Here is a 14,919-nt window from a genome sequence, read left to right as displayed (position 1 = left end):
TCTCAATAATAAATAAACAGTAAAAAAAAAAATTAAAAAAAAGAGAGAGAATACAATTGTCACAACAGATAAATGAAGATCAGAATGGGAAGAATTAACAAACATTTAATAGTTTCACTAGAGTATACAAAATAATCAAGTAAAATTAAAGAAATGATGATTAATACAGTTCTAATTTCAGGGGCGCCTGGATGGCTCAGTTGGTTAAGTGTCTGACTCTTGATTTCAACTCAGATCAGAATCTCACAATTCAAGGGTTCAAGCCCTGCATCATGATCTGCGTTGACAATATGGAGCCTGCTTGGGATGCTCTCTCCCCACTCTCTGCCGGCCCCACCCTGCCCCGTGTTCTCTCTCACTCAAAAATTAAATTGAGTTAAAAAGTAAAAATAAATAAATTTCTAATTTTAAACCTAGGCATGATGTTACAAAACAGAAATGCCGTGTAATAAAATGAGAGAAATAAAATAGAAAAAACTACAGAGGTGAGAGTACAATCTCTGCCGCCTTAACAGAAGCCAGAACTCAGAAAACACAGAGAAATAAGTAGAAAGTGCAGAGAGAAACTGTTGCTCAATTAAAATTAGTTGTGTAGCTAAATGTCTTGAAGTAAGAAGTGTAATTGAATTTAAGAATATTGCATTATCAATAGGGAACACTAACATTGAACTAAAGTATAATAGTAGTGCTTAGGGTACAATTTCCTGTATAAAGAGAAAATTTTCCTTAAGGGAGTTTGAGAAATAAAATGAAAGATAAAGGAACTTGTAAACACATGGGAATATCGAATCTTTCTTGATACTAAACTAGCAACTGGACTGTCCTTGCCATCACAGGTTTCAAAAATATTTAGAAAAAGTAAAATATACTTTTAAATTATATTTAAATTAAAATTAAATTTTAAATGTTATATAAATAAATACTCTATCATTTGAATAAAATAAAAACAATCATTTTTTCAATAACTATTTCATGAATAAGCAGTTATAACTTGATTATAATTTTCCAACACTTTTGAAACACATTTTTTTACTTTTTTATCAGAACCTGTTATTACCAATGCACTGACAGCGGCATATACATTGGGCACAAGCTTCTGGAAATCCAGGGTGACAGGGTCATATATCCATAACAGACTTGAGGAGGAGATGATGACATCCACCCAGCAAATGACACAGCAACTCACCAACAACAGAATGGTCTTGGTAGCCCTTGTCTCTGAGGAGACTCTTGAAGACAGGCTGGTGCTGTGAAAGTTCTGACACTGCCTCTGAGGCCTGGACAAGAGAATGACCATGTATGCAATTGAGAGCAGCATGACTCCTATAAAGGAAACATCTCTGGATAATAGAAAAAAAGTGAAAAACTCTTTCCTGATGATGGCGTTTATGTGAGAAAATGAGCAGTATTTACTGACATGCTGTAGATTGCTCTGGGTCACATTAGAAGCAGCAGTAAACAAGAGGCAGTTACTATTTAGAGACAAACTAAGAAACCATAAGATGATAAAAGCACAGAAGATGTACTTTGTGTACTTATGTTTAAACCTGGCCAACCAGAAGGTGCGGGGGCTGATGATGATGGCCTGGAGGATGGTAAGGAGGCAGGTGTTGCTCACGGAGATTCTTTGTGACACTGTGATCATGAAGAATAAAGCCTTACTTTTGAAACCATTCAGAAAGTTCAGAACTTCAAACAGGTCTGTAGACAACAGAAACCGTTCAGTGAAGAGTTTCATTATGTGGACAAGGGCCAAGAGACAGATGATCATGTCAGAAGATTTAGGCCTGTAATCCAGAAGGAGTGTGAAGATATGGAAAAGAAGGAAGAAGGTGGTGACAAATATTACAATACCAACTTGTAAAAATAGTCCTATCTTAATAGTCATATAAATGGAAGATGTCATCATCACAGTGGCCAAGAAAATATATACTTTTTTTGTATCTTAAAGAATTAGACCTTACATCATCAATGCCATTCACCATCAACCCAACACAATTTTTATTTCACCCAATCAATCATTAAACCTATGTCATAAAAGTCTTAGAAATACAGTATCAAAAGTTTTTGTATACCAATTCTAAGTGTAGGCATATATTATACACATTCATATCTATGTAGTATCTATCTATCTATGTATCTGTCATCTATAATATATGTATTATCTAAATAGGGAGAAAGAGAGAAGGAAATATAGGAAGGAGAGAGAGATATCTCATATAGATATTCATGCAAGGATAATGTACACATTCCCTATACTCTTCATGCCAGGATAATGTAACATTCCCTATACTCGTTTTTAGAAAGTTTGCTTTCCTGTTCTGCCTTATACTGTCTCATATCTAGCATTAAGAATGCCAATATCTATATAAAGTATGCATAGGTGTTTGTATAGTTGAAGTGATATACATTTTATACTAACAGGGAAAGGATTACCAAACAAATAATTGCAAAAATGTAATGCCCAGGTGAGTTTTCCTTCACATACCATGAAACTTTCACAATTTCTCTTCTTCGTACTTCCACATTTAGATACCATTGTGACTACATTTGGCTTATTCTGATAACTCAGCATAATCTCAACTTAAAATCACATACTTATTAATCATCCTTCTATCTACGACATTAATTCTCATTGTCACATGGCCTTTTGTAGCAAAGTGGATGGAACTGGAGAGTGTGATGTTAAGTGAAATAAGCCATACAGAGAAAGACAGATACCATATGGTTTCACTCTTGTGTGGATCCTGAGAAACGTAACAGAAACCCATGGGGGAGGGGAAGGAAAAAAAAAAAGAGGTTAGAGTGGGAGACAGCCAAAGCATAAGAGACTGTTAAAAACTGAGAACAAACTGAGGGTTGATGGGGGGTGGGAGGGAGGGCAGGGTGGGTGATGGGTATTGACGAGGGCACCTTTTGGGATGAGCACTGGGTGTTGTATGGAAACCAATTTGACAGTAAATTTCATATATTAAAAAATAAAAAAAAAATTAAAAAAATAAATAAATAAAAAATTCTCATTGTCACACAACCTAATGTATTTATATCAGGGATATGAGGATTTGGATATAGGCATCCCAGGGGGTAGAAATATTCTTTTATTACAAATCATATTAACAAAATTTATTCAACATGAACATGGATCATTACTTTTTTTTCATTCACAATGATTCCTTCTATAATTTCTTTTTATATCAGTAAAAAATTGCTGATTGCCAGCTCTAAATTTTCAAGAGGACAAGAAGACAACACACAATTTTCCAATTTATGACATCCACAAATTTGTGTCAAAATGCTTATATGGATATCTATTCTGGGAATTTTATTTAATAAAAGGATATACTCTCATTCCATTAAAAATTCTTCAATAGGGGAGCCTGGGTGTCTGAATCGGTTAAGGGTTTGACTATTGACTTCAGCTCAATTCATGATCTCATTGTCATAAAATTGATCCCTGTGTCAACCTCTGCACTGACAGCTCAGAAGCTACTTAGTATTTTCTCTGTACCTCTCTCTCTGCAGATCCCACACCCTCAAAATAAATAAACAATTTCAAAAATGGTCCCATAAAAATGCTTATATTCATACCTCATCAGAACATTTCCAATATCAAAATCTTTATAAAATGCCAATGAACAGTTTTGCAATTATTTTCTCATGTTATTTGCCCTGTATGCAGTCATAATTATTTTACCCAATTAATGTGATCCAAGGCTTGAAATATTTAGCTGTAGTACTTATTCTATTTGTTCTTCTCTTGAAAGGAAAGAGTGCTACGTTTTGTCTTCAATGAAGAAATTTTTAGAGTAAGTGCTCTTGACTGGAACTCAGAATGTCTTTGCTGAAGTAAAACATTGCTCTTAATCACCTGATATATTTGTTTTTTATGAAGTGATTGTGCATTTGATTAAATGTCTGTGACTATTTTTCCAAAATTTTATTACCTTTTATTATCTAAAGAAAATTTACCTTCAATATCATAAAGAAAGAAACAAACAAAAAACTACAATAGTACAATAGTTGCTACAAACATATATCTGTACCCACAGAACACTTGGGGTCTGCTGTCACCCTAAGGACTAGGATGATATTTGCTTAAAGGCACAATTATATACAAATCTGGGGGATCACAGTCGAGTCTCACTAAAACATTAGCATGTTGGCCACTAACATAAAGGTGTAATTATTTAAGAAGTGTATATTTGAATCATTTAAAGATATACGACATATATCCCAAGCCATGTCCTAAAAAGATATAGTAAAATACATTCAATAAAATGACATGGAAAAATATTAATATTTTATTCTACCAGCTTATGGTATATATGTCTGGCCTCCTCTAATTCATGTCTGCTTTCTGTAAATGTCTATCACATACTGAAGGCATACTCCTGGTGAACAAATAAATAATGTTTTTTTTCTTCATCCGGTGACACTCTTGATAATTTTTGTATGAGCCTGGACAAGAAAGTACTATGTTCTTCATAGATCTGAGTCGGGGAATAAAGTGCTAGATATTAAGTTAAATTTCATTATCAATCAGTGATGAATAATTATTTTAGTAGATGTATATCCCAACTATTGCCTACACATATCACATGTAAATATACAAGTATTCATAGTGGTCCATAAAAGTCATCGCCACTTTTCTGAGTTTCAATTTCTGCATCATGTGCTTATATTCAGCAAATCTGGCAACCCTACTAAGGAAAAATCATGGAATAGGGAAAATGTAGACTATATCTTGAGAAATGAGATATAAAAATGTAGATTTCATAGAATGGTGAATAGGTAAAGGGGAACATGGACCTGGCTCAAATGTTGAAAACTTATAAACCTAAATACGCATCTCAGCACTCTAAGAGACAACAAGTTTGGTGCTGAAGGTGCAAAACCTGAATTGTGCCAGAAGACAGATGATGCATATGAAGTTCCTTCTAATTTGTATGCTGTCACTTGAGGGCACTTTCAATTTTTAAGGCCAAATTATGTATCATTATACCCATACATAATAGTGGATAAATGTCACCATTAAACAAACCTGGCACAAACACTCATCATAAGGTTTTTTTTTTTTTTTGAATGAAATAAAATGTCTGAAAACTTAAGGGGTAATGAAAAAGAATTCATTTATAAAAACACAAGTTATATTTCTCAGTAGATTTTATGTTATAAAGAGGAAATAAGTATGAAAAAATGTATTTCCTCAGTGGTATAGAAAATGCATTGAGAGTTGTATTCAATATATCTTATATTTACACAGTTCTTTCCAGACTTGTCCACACACAATATATCATCAAAATGACGAAGCACATCCTACCTTCTATTTTATTATTGTATTAGTCTATAACATCATATCCCCAACTAATTTTACTATATTCTATTAAAAATTGCAATACATATGACTAGTTATTGATAGCATAAAGCCGTTATGAGAATTGCAAGTGAAAAGGTGCAAGTAAGTTGGTTGGTTCAGTGGTGATAGTGGCACCATGAGAAACGGAGTTGGCAATTTCAAAAAGAAAAAAAAAAACACTACAAAGATGAGTTCCATGAAAATGTTTTTGGAAAAATGTGTCAATACCAAAATATTATGTATTTTAGTCACCAGATACCTTTGAATAACTGAAAAGCATCTGAAATTAGTACAGAACTAAGAGGAAAACAATGATTGCTGACAAAGATATCGTTCTTTTAAGGCATTTAATTTTCAGAAATACTGGGGAAAAGCATAGTGAGAAAAAGTGAAAAGCATTCAAATTTAAATGGAATATCAGGAAAACACAAATATTATTCTATATATCTATAAGTTTATACTCTAATAACATTACTTAAATTCACCTTTAATCTGGAAACATAAACTGATGGTACTTATAGTTCAATAAAAGACTGAAACTATGCGAAGAGAATTCTAATACTTTAACACACACACACACACACACACACACACACACACACACAATCCTGCCTCATCTCACCTCCCATCTGACTCTTGAACACTCACTATTAATGAAGCTTAGAAACAATCACCTACACGAATGAGACTTTAGAGTCAGATTGTGGGAAATGGGACTACAAAAAGAGGTTATAATGGTTGTCCTCAGCTCATCTCCCCAGTGCCCACGTGTGTCACGTCACCTGTCGAAGCAGGGCATGCCTAACTTTGGGGTTTTTAGGAAGTACGGACACAACAGGGAAAACTGAAATTGTCTAATTCCTGGGGAATAGTAAGAAACAACTGGGTTTCAAACTTTTCTACAACATAAGTTCATTTCTCTAGGTAGCCTTTCTAGGAGTTTTGTGGTCTCAATATCTGTCAAAAAACCCAAAGTCTTTGCATAACATGAACTTCAAATGAGCAGAATACCATGTCATATTGCCCAGTGTATCTCTGATGATTCAAGAGTGTTCAGAAGACTTCACACGTGTTCTAAATTAGTCTCAGGATCACAGCTAAGTGATATCATTTGGGAATGAATAGTGTCTCCTCCACTTCACTTGGGTGCAGTAATGATTTTTTAGTTTATTTGAGATATAGAGAGTGTTGAGGCGGTGGGCGAGAGGAAGATAGAGAATCCTAAGCAGTCTGCATTGTCAGCAGAGAGAACCTGGTGCAAGGCTCAATCTCACAAACAACGAGATCATGACCAAAGCTGAAATCAAGAGACTCTTAACAAATTGTGCCATCCCACCTCCCTCGAAGTTATCATTTGTAGAGGGAAGTCAGTAGTATTACAGGGCATCTGCATGGTGTGAAAATTGTAACCTGTCTTCTCACAATCTAATCCTCCACCAGCTTGGCCAGATGCACTTAGTAAACATAAAAAGTGAATCTACATTCAAGCATCACTTAAGGTTGAGATGTACACTCTCCTAGCCACAATGTCTCATTTGACTTAGAATTGTAGTCTCCTGCGGTGGTGTATTCTGTCACTCACAATCCTTTTCCTCAGTTGTTTCTTTTTCTAAGTTTCTTTATTTCACACACGCTGCACCAAGGAAACAATTCTAGAGACTTATAGAATGTTTGCTTTAATAATACCCATCCACAGCAAATTTTTATTGTTAAATTTAACCTTAATCTTTACAATGATTGTTGTTTTTGTGGTCCATTTTCTTTATCAAGCAACTAATCCGGTATTTGATTAATGACTTCTTCTTTTATAAACCAATAACAATTATGCATCAGTATGATTCCAACTATAAGACTTTCTGGAAAAAGTGAAAGCGCAGAGAAAATAATAACATGAATGGTTGCAAAAATAGAGAGGGAGGAGTATTTATAAAAGAGAGGACTTTTTGGACAATGAGAATACTCTGTGTCATTCTATAATGGTACGTACAACTCAACATACCATGTTTTCAAAGACAAAAGAAATGTGCAACCCCAAGAATGAACAATAATGCAAGCTATGGATTTTGGTTGATTGTTAATGTGTCAGTGTAGGTTTATCTATTGTAAATAATGTTCTACTCTGGTAGAGTATGTTGATTCTGGAGGAAGCCATGCATGTGTGGAAGTATAAAGTATATTGAAATTCTCCATACCTTATTCTCATTTTTCTTTGAATAAAAATCACTGTTGGCACATAGTCTTTAAAAATGTAAGATTTATTTCACCATGACAATGAAGAGTGGTCTCCATCTACAACCCTTGCTACCTAAGCAGGTACCAGGCAATAAATAACAGACTCAGCATTTCCTGTTTTTCAAATTTTAAAAAAATCAACCTTCTAAAACACTAAAATAAAATAATACAATTTAAATCAAGAGGTTGTTCTTTGAAAAAACAATCATAAATGAAAAACTACAGCCAGTCTCAAAACATTTAATTGAGAAGACTCAAATAAATAAAATCAGCAATAAAGAAACTAAACTGACAGAAGAAACACAGAAATGAGAAGAATTATAAAATAATATAGAAAGACATTACATGGTAACAACTCAACAAACAAGAAGGAACAGATAAATTCCTGGAAATAGACAGTTTGAACATTCTATGATAATGAAATTGAATCAGTAGCCAAAACACATGCACACAAATCAAATCAAAATCCACAATCTAATAGCTTCACAGGTGAATTCTATCAACTATTTAAAGACGCATTAACAACTATTCTCAAAGTAACCAAAACAAAATAGAAGATAAAAACTTTCAAATCGATTATAAAGGCCACTACTACGCAGATATCAAAAACCAGACAAAGAAACTAAAATATAAAATAACAAAAACTATAGGCCAATGACTCTGATGAATATAGATGCAGAAATTCCTCAACAAATTTTACCAAACAATATTCAATATTAAATTTTAGAAATCATTATCCATCCTCCACTGTGATTTTTTTGTAGTGATGCATGGGTGGTTGAAAATTCACAATTAAAACTACTTGATAAATGCCATCAAAACAATGCAGGGTAAAACCCATAGGATCCTCCCTGTAGGTGCAGAGAAAGCATTTGACAAACTACAGCATTCATTCATTATAATAAGGCTCAGAAAGCGGTTTTTGAAAGAACATATCTCAATATTAAAGGTTCAAATATGGGGAAAACATGCTAAAATCATATTCAATAGTGAAAAAATGAAAACCCTTCCTGTAAGATCAGGAGGGAAAAACAAATACCCACTTTCAACACCTTTGTTCAAGATAGTACTGAACGTGGTAAACACAGCAATAACAGAAGACAAAGATAAACAAGTATTTCAAATTGGTAAAGGAGAATGAAAACTTACAATGGGCAAAGGGCATGACATTTTATTTATTTTTTTATTTTTGTCAATATATTAAGTTTATTGTCAAATTGGTTTCCAAACAACACGCAGTGTTCATCCCAAAAGGTGCCCTCCTCAATACCCATCACCCACCCTCCCCTCCCTCCCACCCCCCATCAACCCTCAGTTTGTTCTCAGTTTTTAAGAGTCTCTTATGCTTTGGATCTCTCCCACTCTAACCTATTTCTTTTTTTTCCTTCCCCTCTCCCATAGGTTTCTGTTAAGTTTCTCAGGATCCACATAAGAGTGAAAACATATGGTATCTGTCTTTCTCTGTATGGCTTATTTCACTTAGCATAACACTCTCCAGTTCAATCCATGTTGCTACAAAGGGCCATATTTCATTCTTTCTCATTGCCACATAGAACTCCATTGTATATATAAACCACAATTTCTTTATCCATTCATCAGTTGATGGACATTTAGGTTCTTCCCATAATTTGGCTATTGTTGAGAGTGCTGCTATAAACATTGGGGAACAAGTGCCCCTATGCATCAGTACTCCTGTATCCCTTGGGTAAATTCTTAGCAGTGCTATTGCTGGGTCACAGGATAGGTCTACTTTTCATTTTTTGAGGAACCTCCACACTGTTTTCCGGAGTGGCTGCACCAGTTTGCATTCCCACCAACAGTGCAAGAGGGTTCCCGTTTCTCCACATCCTTCCCAGCATCTATAGTCTCCTGATTTGTTCATTTTGGCCACTCTGGCGTGAGGTGATATTTGAGTGTGGTTTTGATTTGTATTTCCCTGATGAGGAGCGACGTTGAGCATCTTTTCATGTGCCTGTTGGCCATCTGGATATCTTCTTTAGAGAAGTGTCTATTCATGTTTTCTGCCCATTTCTTCACTGGGTTATTTGTTTTCGGGGGTGGAGTTTGGTGAGCTCTTTATAGATTTTGGATACTAGCCCTTTGTCTGATATGTCATTTGCAAACATCTTTTCCCATTCTGTTGGTTGACTTTTAGTTTTGTTGGTTGTTTCCTTTGCTGTGCAGAAGCTTTTTATCTTCATAAGGTCCCAGTAGTTCATTTTTGCTTTTAATTCCTTTGCCTTTGGGGATATGTCAAGTAAGAAATTGCTATGACTGAGGTAAGAGAGGTCTTTTCCTGCTTTCTCCTCTAGGGTTTTGATGGTTTCCTGTCTCACATTCAGGTCCTTTATCCATTTTGAGTTTATTTTTGTGAATGGTGTGAGAAAGTGGTCTAGTTTCAACCTTCTGCATGTTGCTGTCCAGTTCTCCCAGCACCATTTGTTAAAGAGACTGTCTTTTTTCCATTGGATGTTCTTTCCTGCTTTGTCAAAGATGAGTTGGCCATACGTTTGTGGGTCTAGTTCTGGGGTATCTATTCTATTCCATTGGTCTATGTGTCTGTTTTTGTGCCAATACCATGCTGTCTTGATGATGACAGCTTTGCAGTAGAGGTTAAAGTCTGGGATTGTGATGCCTCCTGCTTTGGTCTTCTTCAAAATTACTTTGGCTATTCGGGGCCTTTTGTGGTTCCATATGAATTTTAGGATTGCTTGTTCTAGTTTCGAGAAGAATGCTGGTGCAATTTTGATTGGGATTGCACTGAATGTGCAAATGTAGTATTGACATTTTGACAATATTTATTCTTTCAATCCATGAGCATGGAATGTTTTTCCTTTTCTTTATATATTCTTCAATTTCCTTCATAAGCTTTCTATAGTTTTCAGCATACAGACCCTTTACATCTTTGGTTAGATTCATCCCTAGGTATTTTATGCTTCTTGGTGCAATTGTGAATGGGTTCAGTTTCTTTATTTGTCTTTCTGTTCCTTCATTATTAGTGTATAAGAATGCAACTGATTTCTGTACATTGATTTTGTATCCTGCAACTTTGCTTAATTCATGTATCAGTTCTAGCAGACTTCTGGTGGAGTCTATCAGATTTTCCATGTATAATATCATGTCATCTGCAAAAGTGAAAGCTTAACTTCATCTTTGCCAATTTTGATGCCTTTGATTTCCTTTTGTTGTCTGATTGCTGATGCTAGAACTTCCAACACTATGTTAAACAACAGCGGTGAGAGGGGACATCCCTGCCGTGTTCCTGATCTCAGGGAAAAAGCTCTCAGTTTTTCCCCATTGAGGATGATGTTAGCTGTGGGCTTTTCATAAATGGCTTTTATGATGTTTAAGTATGTTCCTTCTTTCCCGACTTTCTCAAGGGTTTTTATTAAGAAATGTTGCTGAATTTTGTCAAAGGCCTTTTCTGCATCGATTCACAGTATCATATGGTTCTTATCTTTTCTTTTATTAATGTGATGTATCACATTGGTTAATTTGCGAATGTTGAACCAGCCCTGCATCCCTGGAGTGAATCCCACTTGATCATGGTGAATAATTCTTTTTATATGCTGTTGAATTTGATTTGCTAGTATCTTATTGACAATTTTTGCATCCATATTCATCAGGGATATTGGCCTGTAGTTCTCTTTTTTTACTGGGTCTCTGTCTGGTTTAGGAATCAAAGTAATACTGGATTCATAGAATGAGTCTGGAAGTTTTCCTTCCCTTTCTATTTTTTGGAATACCTTGAGAAGGATAGGTATTATCTCTGCTTTAAATGTCTGGTAGAACTCCTCTGAGAAGCCAACTGGTCCTGGACTCTTATTTGTTGGGATATTTTTGATGACTGTTTAAATTTCTTCGCTGGTATGAGTCTGTTCAAGCTTTCTATTTCCTCCTTATTGAGTTTTGAAAGAGTGTGGGTGTTTAGGAATTAGGACATGACATTTTATATGCAAACCTTATTGAATCCACATAAACATATTAGAACTGAAAATTAATTCAGTAAAGTTGTAAAATTCACAACAAATATACAGGTATCTGTTGCATTTCATGCATTCATTATGATGTAGCAGAAAGAAAAAAATGTCATTTACAATTGCATGAGAAAGAAATTATAAATGAAGGTTTCTTTCATCTGAGACATCCAAATCCAAGAGGCACAAAGAAGTGCCATCAAAATCACAAAAGGAGGCAAACATCAAGGTATATTATAGTACAAGTTGCAAAATATAGACATAATGAAAACTTTGTAAAAGCAGCAAGAGAAAAGAAGTCTGCATCTTACAAGGGAAGATGAATGAGGTTAGCACAAGACCTCTCCATAGAAACTGGGCTGACCAGAAGTAGTGGCATAATACATTCAACATGCTGAATGGGAAAAAATATGCAGCCAAGTATACTTTATCCACTAAGGCTGTTGATCATAATATCAGGAGAGATAATGACTTACCCAGACAAAAAAAAAAAAAAAAAATGAAACGTGTTGGTGACCATTAAACCAAGCCTGTAGGAAATATTAAAGGGGGACTCAAGAAGAAAGACCCAATGAAATGAAGACTAGAATGAAACAGAGAAAGTCTCCAGAAGCAATGACAAAATAATAAAATGGCACTAAATTCATATGTATCAATAATCAATCTGAATGTAAAATGATTACATGCTCCAATCAAAAGTCACAGAGTGTCAGAATGGATAAGAAAAACAACACTCATCAATATGTTGCCTACAAGACATTGCTTTTATACCTAAAGAGCGCTGTAGATTGAAAGTAAAGGGCTGGGGAGCATTTATCACGCAAATGGAAGTCAAGTCAAAGCCAGAGTAGCAATATTTCTATCAAAGAAACAAGATTTTAAGCAAAAGACTGTAACAAGAGATGAAGAACATCACTATATCATAATAAAGAGGTCTGACAAGATCTAACAATTGTAAATACTTATGCCCCAACTTGATACAAACAAAATCCATAAAACACTTGCTAACGAACATAAAGGAACCCTTTGATAATAATACAATACGAGTCTTTAACACCCCAATTACAACAATGGACAGATGATTTAAGGAGAAAGTCAACAACGTGACAATGGCTTTGAAAGAGACAGAGGACCCGATGGATTTAACAGATACATTCAGAACATTTCATCCTATAACATCATAATACACATTCTTTTCAAGTGCTTATGGAACATTCTCCAGATTAGATCACATACTTAGAAACTACCTCAATAAGTACAAAATATTGCGATTGTACCATGCATATTTTCCAACCACAGCAGTATATAACTTGAAGTCAACCACAAGTAAAACATTGGGAAGATCACAAATACATGAAAGCTAAACAACATCCTACTAAAGAATGGCTGAGCCAACCAGGAAATTAAAAAAAAAAAAGAAGAAGAAATACATGGAAACAAATGATAATGAATACATGACAGTCCACATTTGGGATGGAGCAAATAATCATAACAGTGAATGTTTTTGAAATATAGGGTTCCCTGAAGAAGTAGTAAAAGGGTCAAATACACAACCATAATTTACGCCTCATAGAGCTAGAAAAAGCACGACAAATTCATCTGAAAGCTAGCAGAAAAAATGGAAATAATAAAAATTATACTAAAATAAATGATATAGAAAAAAAGAAAAATAATCAGTAGAACAGATCAATGAAACAGGAGGTGTTTCTTTGAATAAATTAGTAAAATTCATAAACCCTCATCCAGACTTCTAAAACTAAAAGAGAAAGGAACCAAATAATTAGAATCACGAATGAGCAAGAAGAGATTACCATGAACACCACAGAAATGCAACAAATTGTAAAAGGATATTATGAAAAATTAATGCCAGCCAGTTGGGCAATCTGGAATTATTGGATAATTCCTAAAAATATACAAATTACTAAAGCTGAAACGGGAAGAAATAGAAAGCTTGAATACACTTATAACCAACAAAGAAACTGAATTCGTAATCAACCCCACGCCCCAAGCAAACAAGTCCTCAGCCAGATGGTTTTCCAGGGGAATTACACCAAACATTAAAAGAAGCGTTAATGCCCATTCTTCTCAAGCAGCTCCCCCCCAAAAAAAATAGAAATGAAGGAAATTTCCAAACTCATTCTACAAGGCAATCTTTACCTTTCAATGCAAGAATACAAAACCAGAAAATACTCCACTAGAAAAGATAATACAGGGCAATAACCCTAATGAAAATGGATGCAAGAATTCTCAACAAGACCCTGGCAAGTGACGTCCAACAGTACATTTAAAGAATCATTCAAGTGGTATTTATTCCTGGACTGAAATGGTGGTTCAATATTCACAAATTTCAACATGATGTACAATATGAATTAAAAATGGATAAGAACTATATGGTCCTCTAAAACTACGTAGAAAAAATGTATACAAACTGCTGTGTTATTTCTTGAGAAAAGTCATCAGTAAAGTAGGAGTATGGGTAATATACCTCCACAGTAGAAAGATCATGTATGAAAGACTCACAACTAACTTGATCGTCAATGGGAAGGAAAAAACTGAGAGCTTTTCCTCCACAGTCAGAAATAAGACAGTGATGTCCACTCTCACCATTGGAATTTAACATAGTAATGGAAGTCCTAGCCTCAGTAATCAGACAGAAAAAGGAAATAAAAGACACCCAAATCGGCAAAAATTCAAACTTTCGCTACTTGCAGATGACATGATACTGTATGTATTAAAACTGGAAGATGGTAGGAAGGGCAAAGAGGAGGTGTTTGCTACATTGACTGGTAGGAGGGAGCCTGGGCTTTGGAGGGGCAGCCTGCTGGGCAAATGGAGCCCTTGAAGTCTAGTTGGCAAAATAGAAGGAGCCAGATTGCATGAGTTCTGACAGCCAGTGGGACTTAACTTCTGAAATGTTAAAAGTCAACATTTCTGCTCTCGGAGAGCAAGGAGGGCCAGAGGGTGCCAGGATGGAGAGTTGTTAAGGCCCAGAAGGACAGAACTCTGGGGGAACAAAGGTGCTGGAAAGCTCCATTTCCCTCTCCTATCCCCCATCCGAAATTCCAAAGGGAAACAGTTCCCATCACTGAACTTGCTTGCACCACACAAACACCCAACACTAGACTTCTGTGAATCCATCCTTCTGACAGGACTGCCCTCTCCCAGAGCTACACAGCCCCTTCCCCAGGGCACGAGCTATGGGAAAGTTAGCTAAGCCTGCCCCTCCTGCCCCTGTGAAACTTGCTTATCCTCCCAGGCTAATATGCCCTGGGCCAGATTCCATAGAAGCAGTACCACAAGCCTGGCAGTGTGCAAGCAGCCCAGACAGAGGCCACACCACTCCACAGTGAGTCC

The 14,919-nt window shown here is 35.5% G+C and overlaps 1 protein-coding gene across 1 annotated transcript in view; it reads right to left on the bottom strand.

The window, feature by feature from the left end:
- The window catches only part of LOC122236312 (vomeronasal type-1 receptor 90-like), a 44,953-nt gene that overhangs the window by 17,517 nt on the left and 12,517 nt on the right, over window positions 1-14,919 (bottom strand). Inside the window, exon 2 of the mRNA XM_042977174.1 lies at window positions 1,058-1,787. Coding sequence (XP_042833108.1) covers window positions 1,058-1,771 — 714 coding nt within the window. The 5' untranslated portion in view covers window positions 1,772-1,787. The remainder of the gene's footprint in view (window positions 1-1,057; window positions 1,788-14,919) is intronic.

Source organism: Panthera tigris, assembly GCF_018350195.1.
Source record: "Panthera tigris isolate Pti1 chromosome F3 unlocalized genomic scaffold, P.tigris_Pti1_mat1.1 chrF3_random_Un_scaffold_71, whole genome shotgun sequence".
Taxonomy (NCBI): Eukaryota; Metazoa; Chordata; class Mammalia; order Carnivora; family Felidae; genus Panthera; species Panthera tigris.
The sequence above is the reverse complement of the archived record's forward strand: the minus strand, read 5'-3'. Positions and strand labels throughout refer to the sequence as shown.